General features: G+C 40.6%; 1 protein-coding gene across 1 annotated transcript in view; it reads right to left on the reverse strand.

The window, feature by feature from the left end:
- Window positions 1–676: 676 nt before the first annotated feature.
- The window catches only part of SH3GL2 (SH3 domain containing GRB2 like 2, endophilin A1), a 172,594-nt gene continuing 157,765 nt past the window's right edge, over window positions 677–15,505 (reverse strand). The window contains exons 4-9 of the mRNA XM_075067315.1: window positions 14,827–14,970; window positions 12,492–12,625; window positions 10,127–10,285; window positions 8,517–8,620; window positions 4,296–4,426; window positions 677–1,907 (exon numbers count right to left, since the gene is read on the reverse strand). Of these exons, the coding sequence (XP_074923416.1) occupies window positions 1,708–1,907; window positions 4,296–4,426; window positions 8,517–8,620; window positions 10,127–10,285; window positions 12,492–12,625; window positions 14,827–14,970 (872 nt within the window). The 3' untranslated portion in view covers window positions 677–1,707. The remainder of the gene's footprint in view (window positions 1,908–4,295; window positions 4,427–8,516; window positions 8,621–10,126; window positions 10,286–12,491; window positions 12,626–14,826; window positions 14,971–15,505) is intronic.

Consider the following 15,505-nt stretch of genomic DNA (forward strand, 5'->3'; position numbering starts at 1 on the left):
ATGCAAAGCAAGCAACTAAATAAATATAAAGACTATTAAAAATAAGACTGAAACACAATACTAAAAAAAAAAAAATCCAAACTCATCTTGTCTTTAGGTCTTAATAGGTGAGTTGCAATCCACAGTGCTCTTTAATGATAGGTATTGTGTCACCAGAAGATTGCAAGCTGATGCATCACACTGAGCATAACATTCAATTAATACGCTGAATGCTTGTTTTATCCTGTTTACTTGGGTCACTCTAGTTATGGCTCTAACCCTGCTCTGACCACACTCCCATTGACTTTGATAGAAGCAGTGCTGGGTCTGATAATACTAAAAGGGAATTTTATGCTTTAGGATTGCTGCTCACTTTTAATGAAAAATGCTTTCTGAAATCAGACACTGGATGAACTGGCACTTTGTATAAGAACAATGATTGTACTAAGAGCACAATAATTCACAGCATCGTTCTGGTTATTCTGTCAGCATTATTTATTTGAAATATCAATACTTTCCACAATATAGTTTATACATTAAGCAGCAGGATTGCCTTCATTTCATGGGATCCAGTGGCACATCCAAAGCAGCACATTCAACCTCTGAAAGAGTCTGTACAATTTAGATAAATAGAACTCTGGATAACTAAACTAATAGAACTTTTACGACTGTTACAAAAAGAATGCACACAAAATGCAGGAAGGGTAGGGAAGATAAAAGAGAACTAAACTTATGGGGAAACATTTTTGCGTATACGGCCACAAGTCTTTAATTGCTCAGCACAAAAATCAATTTTATTTAGTCCTCATTGAGGGCAGAATATGCACAAATGATGTTCAAAGAACACAAAGTAGACAAAAATAAACAGGACTGTTGGTTGTTGGGTTTTTTTCCAGTGTATGAGTGTACTGAAGGCTCCCAGTGCTTGAATGATGTGATTTTGTGCCAAAACTTTACATGAAATACATAACACCTATGTTCGTTTTATTCCCCACCCTGCCCTCTTGCTGGCATTTTGTTTATTGTGTTCAAAGTTTCTGAAGAGCAGGCTTGTAACTCAAGCTCTTTATTACTGGCCTTTTCTTTTTATAGTTTGCAATTTACCTGAAGATTGAACAGGCCTGTTATTAACAATCCAGAATATAAAACCAGTTGCAAGCAGGCAGCACGTACAGTACAATGGTAGCTCACTTTCAGAGAAGCCATAGGGTCAACACTATACTGGCTTTCTGAGAACAGTAACTGATTCTAAATCATTTTGATCAGAAGACAATGCTGGTGAGTCAATATTAGACCTGCGTGAGCCGTATCCTTGTGAAGGGAAAGATGGAATGTCAAGAACTTTTTCCCTCTTTTGATCAAGAACTAAGACTTAAAAGTAATACAGTGGTGATAGGCATTATCTTCCCAACAGCACACGATTTCCTCTACTTCACCATGAGTCATCACTTTTGCTTGCCATTGTTTTCCCAATACCATATGAACAATGGCTCTGGTTACCATGGGCTGGCACACCATAGCGTACAAATCCACAGGCCATGTTGTGCTGCCTCAGAAGATACCACACATCACCACTATGCCACATGACAACATGTAAACCAAAGATGCTCAGTGGGACTTGATGACTTTAACCACTGCAGTTTGCACTTGTGAGGTGTAGTAAGCAGCAGTTTGAAAGCAGTGGTATCAACATGACTATCTGGGTCAAGAGGTGATGAGTCAGCCATCCTAATGGGGCAAAGGTACCAGAATATCCACATAATTGATAGGGAAGAAGCCTGACTGGCCATGAAGCATCCCTTCATACCAGTTCTCATCAATCTGGTTAGTGAGGGTAATGACATCACCCTCTTTAAAACCCAACTCCCCTTCATTTTCGGGGTCAAAGTCATACAGAGCTCGGCAGCATGGCTGATCCATTGGAATACCTAAAAAGAAGGGACACAATGAAAAAGTGCTTAGAAATCTTGGTAAATACAGACTCTCCTGGTTATTATCATTAGCATGTTTCACCATTTCTATTACAATTTCCATTGCGTTTACGGATCCTTGACATCATCCAAAACTAGAACTAATAAAATGCCCTCAAAGTATGTATCAATTTATGGTTCAGGTATTTCTCAAATTCCCATATCTGAAGCTTTGTTAACCGGGTTTTCTAGAACCCTGAAGACAACAAGCTAAGCCAGGGCTACATTTAAGTGTTGCCAACACTTCTCTGTCAGTTTGGGGTGTGATTTTTTTTCATGACAAAGCGAAAGTCCTATTGTAGATGAATTTATACTGACATAAAAGTACTCTTCTTAATATAGCTCAGACCACGTCTGCACTACACACTTCTGACAGCACAGCTATGTTGGTCAGGAGCGTGAAGAGGTGTGATCCCCAGCCAACATAGTTATTGCAGCAGAAGCCCCTAGTGTAGACACAGTTATGCTGGCAAAACTTCACTTTTAATAGCTTGTTTCACTCAGGGCATGGGGTGGGGGTGAGGTGGTTGGGACAGGTGGGACAGGTACAAAGCTCAGCTTTGCCGAGGTAGATATGTCCACACTAGGAGCACATTGCTGGTACACTGGTGTTCCTGGCAGGCATGGATAAGCATTCATGTCACACTCACGGTCAGGACCCAGCCTGAGCTGGGGAAGCTAATGATCCAACCAGCAGACCAAATTTGATGATGAATCTTGGTCACTGAGACATGTTGCGCATACACTAACAAAAACTGGTATTCCTATACCAGTAGAGCATTTTCTAGCGTAGACATGTCACTGAGGGAACTAGCATAAAAAATAGCAGTTTTTTTTTGCTGGTATAACTGTATCTACACTAGGAGGGAGGGCAGTATAGATACACCTGTACAGCTATATTGGCAACACTTTTAAACATAGACAAGGCTTAAGTCCTTGAGACTCTTTTTTTCCATTCTCTCCCATTCTCATTTTTGTAGTAAGTGGTTTCTGAAGAGCCTCTTATTCTACAGCTTTCAGAGTATTAAACTCTCTGGAGGTGCTCAGCACTTCGCATGATGGGGCTCCTACTGAGGAACCTTAGCAACCTATTCTTTGCAAAGTGTCTTAGTGAAATGCCAGTATCTGCCATGAGAGGAAAATATAGTTTGTGGAAGATACAGCATCATCTGCATTTAACTCTCTTTGTATTTCTGTAGCAGAAAAGAGTTAAACTTACATCACATCAGTCCTCGCCCCAGCACAAAAAAATGTGAAGAAAAACAGCTGGTGTCGTGACTGGGAGAGCATTAATATGTCACAGGCTGCACTCAAGCACTAGGAATCTGCATCTCATCCCCTCTGGCACTGTGGGGGTGAGGAGGGGTGTTTAAAATTACAGAGCAGCTTCTAGCTGCTATTACAGAATACAAAATGCAGGTGGTATTGTGAATCCACATCGAGGATTCAAACATACACATCGAGGTCTGATGGGGAGGAAGGAAATCCTGATTACAGAACTAGGGGGAGAAAACATCCAATCCTGCAAGGTGGTGTGTGCTTGCAATTCTCAGTGGTATCAATGGGAGTAGAGGGTGCTCAGGGCCTTGCAAGATTGGGTTCAGGAAGAGAGAACACCCCTTATCACAATGACGTGTGATGACAAATCATTCCTGCAAGGAGCAAAGTGATGTCATCTTAACATATGAACATTTTAAACAAAGTGATTACTTAAGTTACTAATAAGACATTTGTCACTGTTTATGCACTTGGTTTAATTTGCATTTCTCTCATCTGAACAATGAACATCAGTTCCATCAGTTTCACTTTTGTTCATTGTCAGTTTCACTTTCAAGATCAGCTGCAATATCTTAGGTTCAACGACTGCATAGGAGTACTTTGGGGATGGAGGCGCGATACGTTTTCATGGAAATCTTTTAATTGACCTCTAGGTTTTCTAAGTATCCATTTTTACAAAATCTAAATTTTAAGGCAAATTTAATGTGACACCATCACTTTAGGGTGCTGTGCTGGATGGAATCACTGACCACTAAGCCACTGAATTAATAAAACGGATCATCTACCTATCTAGGTGCTTGTACTATACCCAACACCATAGTAACTGAGCCCTTATAAGGAGAACTGTGCCAGAGTTGGCCCTTGGACTAATTCCTTCAGTGCAATTGATAATTTGTTTCAATAGTTCTGCCCTCTTCTCCCTTATACCTTTACCCCTCCTCCCTTTGCAGTGGTTGGTTATATTCTGGTTGAGGGAAAGCTAAGTCGAAAAAGTGAGCTTCATGCTTTTGCATCATAGCAAAAGATTCAGACAGACAAGACTATATTCTCCCTTCTCATTCCTTTTACCTGTTGGTTTAGGGGTGCTGGTCTGGGATATCCCTCCATTATACTGGGTATTCTCACCACTGGAAAAATCCAGACTCATGCGGGGTTTTGGCTGATATTCTCTTCTGGGCTGAGTTGACGCTTCTTTTATTCTGCAAAATGTGAAGAAAGTTAAATATAAAGAGCGATTTTCTTGTCAACAAACCACACACTGAGATTAGTAAAAGATGGAGGTTTTTCTTCCTTTACTGCCAAGGCTGAAGTTCGTGCTCAGTAATGGGACAGACTAAACAGAGTTTGGTACATGGAGTGGCTTCCAGCTGCTAGATTAGTCTGAACTACAAAAAGCACATCGTTTGACATCACTGTGTGGGGCTGCTAATCTCCTCCTCCACTATGAATTAGCATATTAGACTGGTTTGCCTTGACTCATAGGCCTTGTCTTCAATTGCTACAAAAGGTGAATGTTTTACCTCCTGATAACTAACACAGGTGAAAACACAATGAAGACCAGGTACTTTCATTTTACTGTAAGGCAACATCACCAAGGTCAACCCCTGGAAGCAGTAAAGGGCCGTTTATCTCATGGTAAAACTGAAGTGCCTATTCTTCACTTTGCTTTTGCCTTAGGATAGCTCATGCATATAAGTTATTTCCAGGTTAAACGCATTTTTTTTTTTTTAGCAGTTAAGACAAGACCATATTGAAGGGAGGACAGGATTAGAATTCAAAATGATCTTGACAAACTGGAGAAATGGTCTGAAATAAACAGGATGAAATTCATTAAGGACAAATGCAAAGTATTACACTTGGGAAGGAATAATCAATTGCACAAATACAAAGTAGGAAATGAATGCCTAGGAAGGGGTATTGCAGACAAAGATCTGGGGGTTATAGTGGATCACAAACTAAATACGAGTCGATAGTGTAATACTATTGCCAAAAAAAAAACAAGCAAAAAAAGCAGCAAACATCATTCTGGGATATATAAGAAGGAGTATTGTAAGCCAGACACATGAAGTAATTTTTCCACTCAGCACTGTGTCATTAGAGGTTTTAAGAACAGGTTAGGCAAACACCTGTCAGAGATGGTCTAGTTAATACTTAGTCCTGCCCCAGTGCAGGGGACTGGACTAGATGACCAACTGAAGTCCTTCCAGTCCTACATTTCTAGAATTCTGACTGCTAAAAATAAAAATCTCTAGAAAAAGAATTTCAAATTTCAGGGGCTAAATCCAGGAAGGTGGTGACTCAATGGGAGCTGCATATGCTATGCGCCTCTCAGGATTTAGCTCAGAGACTTCACTGGGAACTATACCTGAGTAAAGACTTTTGGATATGACTCAGTAAGAGTTTTGCTTCAGTAATGTTGCTCAAACTTTGGTTTGAGCCAGGTTTGCTGTCATTAGTGCTAATGGAACAAAGTGCATATATTAATATGCCTGCTATATGGCTTTTGCTGAAAATTCCTGTCTTTCACTTATAGCAGTTCTGATTCTTATATCCAGGGTCTGATCACCCTTTAAAACACTATTACTGAGCCCCAGATAGGTCTTTTCCTCTTCAGAGTGCTATAAAAGCATTAACTGAATAACAGAGGTGGTTAATCGTCACAAAGCTCATGTGAGAGAGGCAAGTATCATTTCTCTCAGATTGTGAAACTGAGGCAGATAGGTTTAGTGGCATGTCAAAAACCACACAGAGAGCCAGCATCAGAGCTAGGACACAAACTCTCAAGCACTGGCTCCCAGAGTGATGGTCAAACCCCTCTACCATGTCAGTGTCTTCAAAAGTGTGATCCAAGCCTGTTTTTAATTTTTTCATTAAGACTAAAACAAAAACATCAGTCCAGTATTGTAAACTCTCATGATTTCGTTGCAAGTATCATGAGGTTTAGTGTTTTTCTTACAGCCCCAGCTCCTGGAATGGTGTTATTTCATGGAAATCTCAGATTTCATTTAAAAATAAAATTAGTTTCTCGCCCTCATGGTTGCAGCAGAAAGCTTGGAAATGTGACTTATGTTTACCCTAAAAGCTCAGAAAACAAATAAAAAGAATGTGACATTTATTTTTAAAATCTCATGTTTGTTTAAGCCAATATCATGACTGCTGGGGACTTGACTCATGGATTTTGAGCTCACGGGACTAGCAATATTGGAAGACCTGGGCTGGACTCACAGTTCTTGTCTCAGGCTGGAAGAAGCTGGGAGCCTGGGGATAGAAAGTGCAGGAAGGGGCCACTTTGCATTATTCAGCACCAATCCCTCGGGTTGATTAAGAGGTGGTAGCAATGGGATCTTTAGGATCCAGAAGGTTTGTGGCCATGAAAAATGAGTGACCTAGGGGACGCAGATGTGTGTCATTCCCAAATGAAACCGTTTTCAATGGTAAGTGCAGCTATATCTTGAAAAGTGACTGTAAAATTGGCATTGTGAGATTCCATGTTTGTGTCTCAGTGACTAAGGATCAAATCTGCTCAGTTTACAAGTAAAAAGCTTTCCCCTCACTGTGATTGCTTTGCAGTGTACAGGGATCTGAAAATTCATTTAAGTTCTTTGCCACTTGCATAACATCACCAGTAAAAGATCACGTAGGTCCAATTCTGCCATTAATGACACCTGTACAAGCCTATGAGTGTGAAGGCTGTGCAAACCCAGGTGTAACTTAGGCATAATTTGTTCTGCAGAATCTTTATTACTGGTGCTGATGAACAGTAAGCCACTACTGCTGATCAGAATGGCGCAAGGTGTTCGAGATGCTGAAAGCATCCTGACCAGTTATATAAACAAGGTAAAATATCTAGACATTTACCAGACATGTGACGAGAGCGGAGGGGGACCTGCACTGGGTTGGAGGCTGGCTGTGGGTCTTAAAGGGAGAGGAATCTGCAGTGGGGAGGAGGCATGTCCACTTTGGCCTGTGCTTATAACAACATCTGAACTGTGACCCAACATGTCTGATTATTTTAATGCTTCTGTACAATACGTGAACTACGGTATTCATGCAGAATGGCTTGGCAATCCTCCTTTGCTGGCTGCTTACACTGTTCTGTAAACTGCACCCTGCCAAGCAGTCTAACTGCCATAACAAGTTCTGTACATTATGCTCAAGCTGCAGCTGAGCTAAGACAAATGTAGGAGTCAGGACAGTATAGAATGTGTGCACTAGCAAATACGTGCGTTAGCAAATAATGAAATGGCAAGGCCTAGCATTACCAGAAACTATACTCATAGCATTGACAGCAGAAAACAAAAACATGAAGACTTTGCTTTGTATTAATTTTACTGAACGTGTGAGAACACTATATTAACATCAGCAGCTGTTTGGATTTATTGTCACTTCCTTCCATGTCCAAGATTTTAGGAGAAGAGTCATTTAGGATTAAATGGAACCAGAGAAGGCAAATAAATCCTTTTCATTATTATCTGACTCTCTCTCAGATCTGTTTTCCAAAGTGTGTGTATGTGGGGCAGGGGTGGATGGGAGATTTTCGTTTTAAACAGCAATTGTCCTCTTTTCAAATGGAACCAATCTGTTTAATCTAGTTGGAAAGAACTGTGTAAGTAACAACAGGTTTGTAACATTAAAAAGACACAGTCAGTTCAGAGATGATATGCACAGCCACCGGGGAGTAGTGGAAAGGAGCAAACTTAGTGTGACAACCCTTGTACGAATAGTGGCTGTGATACTAGAGCTGAGAAGAGGGATTTTTTTTTTAAATTGGAAGATCAAAGGGATCCTTAAGACCCCTTTTTGGTTATGGAGTTCAGAGTGTGCAGGGTGATGGGGAACAGGATAAGAAGATAGCGTCCTTCAATTAGGATAATTTACAACTCATTTGTTTTTTAGTAAGCCAATGCAAAAATTGATACACGCCAAGGCTCTGATTCCTGAAAGCAGATTAAGTCCATCAGTCCAGCAAAGCACTTAAACATATGCTTAACTCCCATCACTTCAACTGGATGTAAGTGCATGCTTTCAGTTAAGCACATGCTTTACTGAACAGGAGAGTTTTTTTTCCTGAATTGGGGCATAAGTCAGGAGCACTTGAATAAAAGTGCATAATTTTACTTACTAATGTCTCCAGCCAACATGAACCTAGACTTACAACTGCCTTAGAGGACAGCACTGTTATGATTATAAAATGGAAAAAGATCTTTTAAATGTCTTACATCCGGCACATATTTTGCCTTTGTACAGAAGAAAAGTAAATTCCAGAGTCTGATGAGAAGTGAATGTTACCTCTCTTCCAACTTGGCAGTAACTTGCTGTAGGATCTGGGTTGCCTGTCTGTGGTACTTCAGCTGGGCTTCTACAAGAGCAGAAAGCTGACTCACTTGTTCAATCTAAGGATCAACATGAAAAATCAAGTCTTAGTTCAATACTGTTGAGCAACAGTGTTCAAACAGCTTCCATGGAACATTACTGCTCTGACACTGCAGAGGTACCTTTCCTTTCTCTCTGCAATCTTGCCTCCTTTTTATAAGTCAGATAATAACTAGGGACCAGTTAAGCTTGGCTTATCTATTTGTTACTGCACATGGTTAGGTCACTAGACCACATATATGGGGGCTGCAGCTACAGCTCTTTCTCAGGTGATCACCTCCGTGGGCTTAGTCACGTGTGCAAGGGGCCTCAAGACTCAACTCATTCTGAGAATCCTGTGTACAGAACAATGAGAAAAGGGCAATAAGGAGGGAAGGCAGAAGGAACCTTCCCTCGTATTGTGTAGCCTGAGTTTGAGGCATGCAGAATGACAAGGGCCAGGGTTCTGCTTTCCTTAGACACAGGCCAGTACAGCTGGCTGGCCACATAGGGAAAGAGTAAAGTGCCCCTCAAAATGGGGTGTAGGTAGTGGAAGTGCACTCATTGTCTCTTCCTTACAGAGAACCAACACCTCCCAGTGCTCCCTCTGGGGCAACATGACTCCCCACAGAACTTCATGACAGTGTCAAAATGGTACGATCTAGGTCAAAACAAACTAGCCATGTGGGGATGGATGGATGGAAAAATTGGTGAAATAATTAAAAAAAAAATCCAGATTGTATTGTGCAGTTACTCCTTTCACTTGTATGCACTCCAAGACAGCTATGTTTATTTTTATGTACATAGATTAAGGCCCCTTTCCACTGCTCTAACAGTATACAGAGGCCTTAGAGTGGTTATGAAATTTAAATCTAAATAATTCCACTCATTTATCTATTTCACTTGAAACATTGAATCTGTAGATTCAAGTGCATAGAAATGAAATAGAATAGATTTTAGTGTAGAGTAATTCCTTCCTCCAAAAGGAGGAGTACCATTGTCTTCTTTTGATTTTGCAGTTTTCAACCTTATTTATGAAGGGAAAAAAGACCCCAATGTCTTTGGTTTCAGTTAATGGTGCTCATTTTTCCAGCATAATGCTCAAGTCTCAGCTATTCTATAAGCAGAAGTTACATTGCCAAGCCATGTTTGAATAGTCATGTACCAGAGTTTATGGGAACTCATGACTTGTGGACAAGCACTTATATAACTCTGATCATGGAGATACTTTTTTTTGCCATAAATAACCTTAAACTGTTAGTGAGAATGCAATATTAACAGTGGAATAATTTCTCTCTCTCAGGTATTTATATGGTCCCCTTTAGCATGACATCTGAGTCTCTCATAATCTCCTCTGAGGTAGGAAAGTGCTATTATTCCCATTTTACAGACAAGGAACTGAGCAACAGAAAGGCTGAAAGATCAAAGTCAAACAGGAAGTCTGTGGTGGAGCAGGGACTTGAAGTCAGTCTAGTGCCCTCACCACTGGGACATTCTTCCTCTCATTTCAAAACTCAGTTCAAAACTTAAATAAGGGATTTCCTCACATCCATCTCCAGAAGGTTATACATGCTTGACTCAGCTATTTCTTTGGACTCATCAAATTTCTCCAGAGCTTGGCGTAGCTCCTCATCAGGGAGCCTGCCTTGTCTTTTCTTTTTGTAATCGAAGTCCAGGCGTCGACCTTCCATTTTCTTCAGGTGGTGCTGAAAAATATGAAAGGGAAATAGTGTGTATTGTGATGGGGCAAGGCCAGATGGCTACAGTAAAGTACTGAGGAACAGGTATGTTAGCCCCAGGCTAAACAAATCCCTAGTACCATGGTAACCAAATGGCAGTTGCTCCAGGTTAATCAAGGCACTGGGGGCCAATTAAGATCTTTCTAGAAGGCAGTGGAGATAGCTACATTGATTAGAACACCTGCAGCCAATCAAGGCAGGCTAATCAGGGCACCTGGGTTTAAAAAGGAGCTCACTCAGTCGGAGGAAGGAGCCGAGGAGAGAAGTCCGTCGGTGAAGAGCTTGGGAGAAGAGGTGCAAGGAGTTTGAGACTGAGAGGTTGTGCACTGGAGAATATGAGATTTATCGAGACATCAAGCATTATCAGACAACAGGAGGAGGTATGTGTGAGGATAAAGAGGTGTGTTGGAGAGGCATGGGGGAAACGTAGCCCTGAGTTGTATCGCTGTCGAGCAGCTGTTACGGATGCACTTAGACAGCGCAATCCACAGGGCCCTGGCCTGGAACCTAGATAGAGGGCAGGCCCCGTGGTTCTCCCAATCGGCAACCCTGATCCCAACAAGGAGATTGAAACCCAGACTGTGGGTTCCACCAGAGGGGAAGATCACTGAGGTGAGCAAATCCGCCAATAAGCGCAGGACCCACCAAGGTAAAGGAGGAACTTTGTCACAGTATATGATGGAAACAGTTTCCCAACTCCTCTTTCTTTGCTTTAAGTCCACTACATTCAGTCAATCAACAGAGGTTGGAAATATATGCTGCCAATCTACTATACATCACAGTTTTACGGGAGTAAAGGGGCACAGAAAAGTGAGGTAGGTTTATACTTCAAAGGGAGCACCATGGCATTTTGTGTCAAAACATCAAAGCAGCTCCATCACAGAGTGATTTACAGAAAGAGAACACAATGGCAAATTGCAGTGACACCTAGATACATGAGAGTTGATAGTAATTTATAGTTTTATTTATAATCTAGAAATATCTGCATATTGTGCATATCCCCCAGAAGTTTAGGAACAATGTTTTCCTTACATTCTAGTTTTCTTTCCCAGTACAACTAAGGGGATAATTTTTGCAGTTCTCACAAGATCAGCAATGCATCTTAATTTCTGAGTGAATTATTAACTTACCAAACATCACTGCTGTCACTATATTTAGTTAGCAAATTCCATATTAGTTCACTAGAGCTTTTTTATTTTTAGAGAGCAGGTTAGAGAAACACCTGTCAGGAATGGTCTAGATAATACTTAGTTCTGCCGTAAGTGCAGGGGACTGGACTAGGTGATATTTTGAGGTCTCTTCCAGTCCTATTATTAAAATTGCCACTGCTGGCTCAGGGACTAAGAAAGTAAAGCACTGAAGAATGAGTATTTTAGGTTTTCATTACCGAAATACAAAAAATAATTTGTGATCTGACATGATTCACTCAGCAAACACTGAGTGACAAACTTTTAAAACATCAAGGTTCCCTTCTGAGGCCCCAGTTCTACACTTACACTTAACTTTATCCCGGGAAGTGTCATTGAATGCACGTGTGAAGTTACTCACATGTGCAGGGGTTTGCAGAATTGTGACACAAATTTATACCGACAAGTGTGCATGTGATGTCACTTGCACCAGCAAAACACAAATGTGTGCATATACCAGCATTTGCACATGCAAATAAAGTAGCTGGCTAACTACCTAATTTGCACACACAAATGATGATTGTGTTTCAAATTCTGGGGAGTTTGTGGGTGCAAATCACCAGGCATATAGAACTGCAAGTGCAAATTCAGAGGCAGCTATTCAAAATCTGGATCTAAGGTAAGCCACCACTAACACTGATGTAAATTATTTAAATGCACACTAGAAAACCACTTATAATCTGTAAGTGAATTTTTTATGCTAGAATTAGAATACAGCAGCCAGGCCTGCACAATAATGGATTTTTCAAGACAGACAATGTGGTTTGTCACTAAAAATAATGTAGGCATTTTGCTACTGGGATCATTTTAAAAAGCCAATGAATGGAAGGAAATTGATTTGACTTTTATTATTCAAAGAGGAAAAAAATGAGGCCTTTTAGGGATTTACAAAGACCTTGAGCCTCACAGCTAAAGAAAGAGTCTTGAAAATATACAGGTTGTTTATTTGGCTTTCCAAAATCATGCAACTCCATCTCTGGCAATACCTGTATTTCTCTCAGATCTTTATCATGGAGATTCTGCAGGGGATCTATGAAGTTCTGCTTCACTTCAATGTCCAAAGAATCTTTGACTTCAGAAAGTTCTCTCATCGCTTCCCCAACATCACCCAAGGCTGGGCCTGGAACAGAAGAGCGTGTCTAGTTTACCTTAAATACAAATAGTGGGACGTGGTTCTGCATTAAAACAGAACAGAGCTGAGACACAGACCTCAGTTAAGAATAAAATTGAATCTTCAGTTTTAAATACAAGGGAGAAAAATGAGACTTGGGAAGGCCACAATTGATGCCACAGTTTTGCTGCCACAGAAATTGAACTGTACTTCAGAATCGAAGCTTTTTTTAAAATCAAAGGCCCATATAGTGGTAAAAGAAAACCTGTCAGAGATAAACCATTTACATCTGATGCAGGGTTGTCTTCTGTAGGCTGCAGATTTTGTGAAACAGTCATTCTATCAGAGCTCTGACCAGCCCTATTAATTTTAAATGGGGTATGTTGTCTCTGGCCATTATGTGTCAAAATCATTAGCAATCTCACTGCTGAGCATTTTATCAGAAACATCAAACTGACAAACTGACAATTTATCCTGTAATTTATGATATTTCCAGTGAGAAAACCTCCAGAAACAACTTCTACAATTACTCACAGCCCAATAACAAAATTCAGTGCTTTGAAAATACAGATTTGAAGGAAAGTGCAAAATAAAATGAATATTAAAAGCAGAGGGTATCCCCTGTACTGGCTATATTATTGATTTTTACCGTTCATTCAATAACTATATATTAAATTTAAAATCCTCAGTTTCAAAATTTAACTGAAATCTAGTGTATTCAGCAGGTGATGTAGTTTAGCCCATCTCCCAGTACCTCAGCTGCTAGGTAGGAATCCAGCCCTACTGCCGGGAGAGATGATGTTCATTGCACCCCCAGTATAGCCAACAAACATAGGCAAGATCTGGCCCCAGGGTTTTTGAACCTCCCCCACAACTGTGGTTCACAAAAACTACTCTTCTTATCTGTCCCATGAAGCAATAGCAGAGCATCCAAACCTGCTTTGAGACTTGGAATGGAGGAAAAGAGTCCAGTTTTAAATAAGTTGGTTATGAAACTAAGACCTGCGCGCCAAAAAAAGTAAGCCCGCTTAACAACGAATCCCAGTCATTAGTTTGGTCTCCCAAACAGAGGGCCTCACCAACATATTGTATAACCAGAGAGCCTGCCATAGGCATCCAAAGGAATGATGACTAATACCTAGAAGCAGCATTACTAGGTAGGAACCTATGGTATAGCTGTGCTGCCTTTTGCCAGCATGATCATCAGGATTACACAGGAATTTGTTCAGAATACACTTTATTAAGCCAATCTGTTAAAAAGATGTTTGAAATTTATCTGTGAGAGAGAACTGATTTAAAAAAAAAAGCACTGTTCAGCAGAATCAGTCCATGGCTGCTAAATTAATTAGTAAGTAATTTGGGTCTAGGAGGATTAAACCAAACCAGAAGGCACCTTTTCTTCTGCAGATGTCTTCATGCCAGGAATAGAATTTTATTACAGCTTAGAATAGAAGAGAATGTTTGAGCTATTGTTCAAGCAACCTACTAGTGTAAAACTGTCTGCACAGAGCTCCACACAAATGGGTTATGGAGATACAACAAGAACCTGTTGTAGACGTGATCTCACTGATCAGGCTGAAGATGACCTCCACTGTTGAAACATAACTTCAGTATTCCTTACCCAGCAAAACTCCCAGTGACTTCAATGGGAGTTTTGATGCATAACGAATGAGAAAAGTGTGTGGACTAGTACTCTAAAATGTAGAGTTCATGCAGCAAAAAGACCAGGTAGAGTGAGAGGAATTAACATTTTCAATTCATCATTGTCCATTAGATTTTTATTTGTTGTTAGCCTTTATTCCATATCTACAGTGAAGGTAGTAACATCCTCCTGTAAGGAGTCGGAGGACAGGAGAGCTTTTAGCATGAGTGTAGGAGGGTATGAACTCCCTATAACAGTATCGCTTCTGACCATTTTACTCTTTTGGTCAGAATGCATCATCACAATGTACACAGTAAGGTGGTATAAAGCCTATCTAGATATCACCCCAAATGAAAATGGCTTGGCTTTCACCAGTCAGAAAACAATCTCCACTTCCCATCCTGGGAAGATACTGGATCTATATCATCTTGATTGACATAGGCCTGCTGGGAATTGAACAGTCTGACAGTATCTGGGCTTTGCATTTATTGCAGGCTGTTCTCCAAAGCTCTTACTCTACACAAGCACTAATATACTCGCATAAGTCAAAGGGAAGAAACCACATTACCAAAGTTGCATTCATCTCCGAGTTCTCTTCCAAACTTCAGCATAGCTTCTGCCAATAAGGCCTCAGCCTGTGGGTAGCCGGGTCCTTTTTCCTGCCCTCGAATTTTTGACATTGTGTTGATCATGTTGAGTTTAGCTCTGGAAGCTGCAAGCAGACCAATAACAGAGTTACAAAAGGGCAGTAAATGGGATATAGACGTTATAAGTATTGTATCTTAAACTGCAATAGGTAGAGTACAGGAGAGCTCCCTTATGTTCTCAAAAAAAATAAAAAATACTAAGTAACATGTTCAAAGTACAGTAGAAGTTGCTGTTGAACATGTATGTCAGATAAATTGAAGATTCACTCTCAATGCTCAGCAAATTTTTGGAGAGAAGGGGTGAAATCCTGGCCTCACTGATATCAACAGGAATTTTGCCATTGACATCATAGGTGCCTTAATTTGACCTGGAATGTTCAGAGTGGAGACCTTATACTGCTCCCTATGAAGTCCATGTCAAAATACCCCTGGATTTCAAGAGAATAAAAAAAGCCCCAGGAACAGTCTAGGGACTAGTCACTGATACCCATTTGTGGTAATCTAGCCGTCCAGTCCCAGACCTGGACTTTAGTGTCCACCAGTCTGGTCCTGTCCCAAACCTGGACTTTTGCGTCCAAAGTTTGGGGGCTTACCTGAAAC

The sequence above is a fragment of the Chelonoidis abingdonii genome, chromosome 6 (assembly GCF_003597395.2).
Source record: "Chelonoidis abingdonii isolate Lonesome George chromosome 6, CheloAbing_2.0, whole genome shotgun sequence".
NCBI lineage: Eukaryota > Metazoa > Chordata > Testudines > Testudinidae > Chelonoidis > Chelonoidis abingdonii.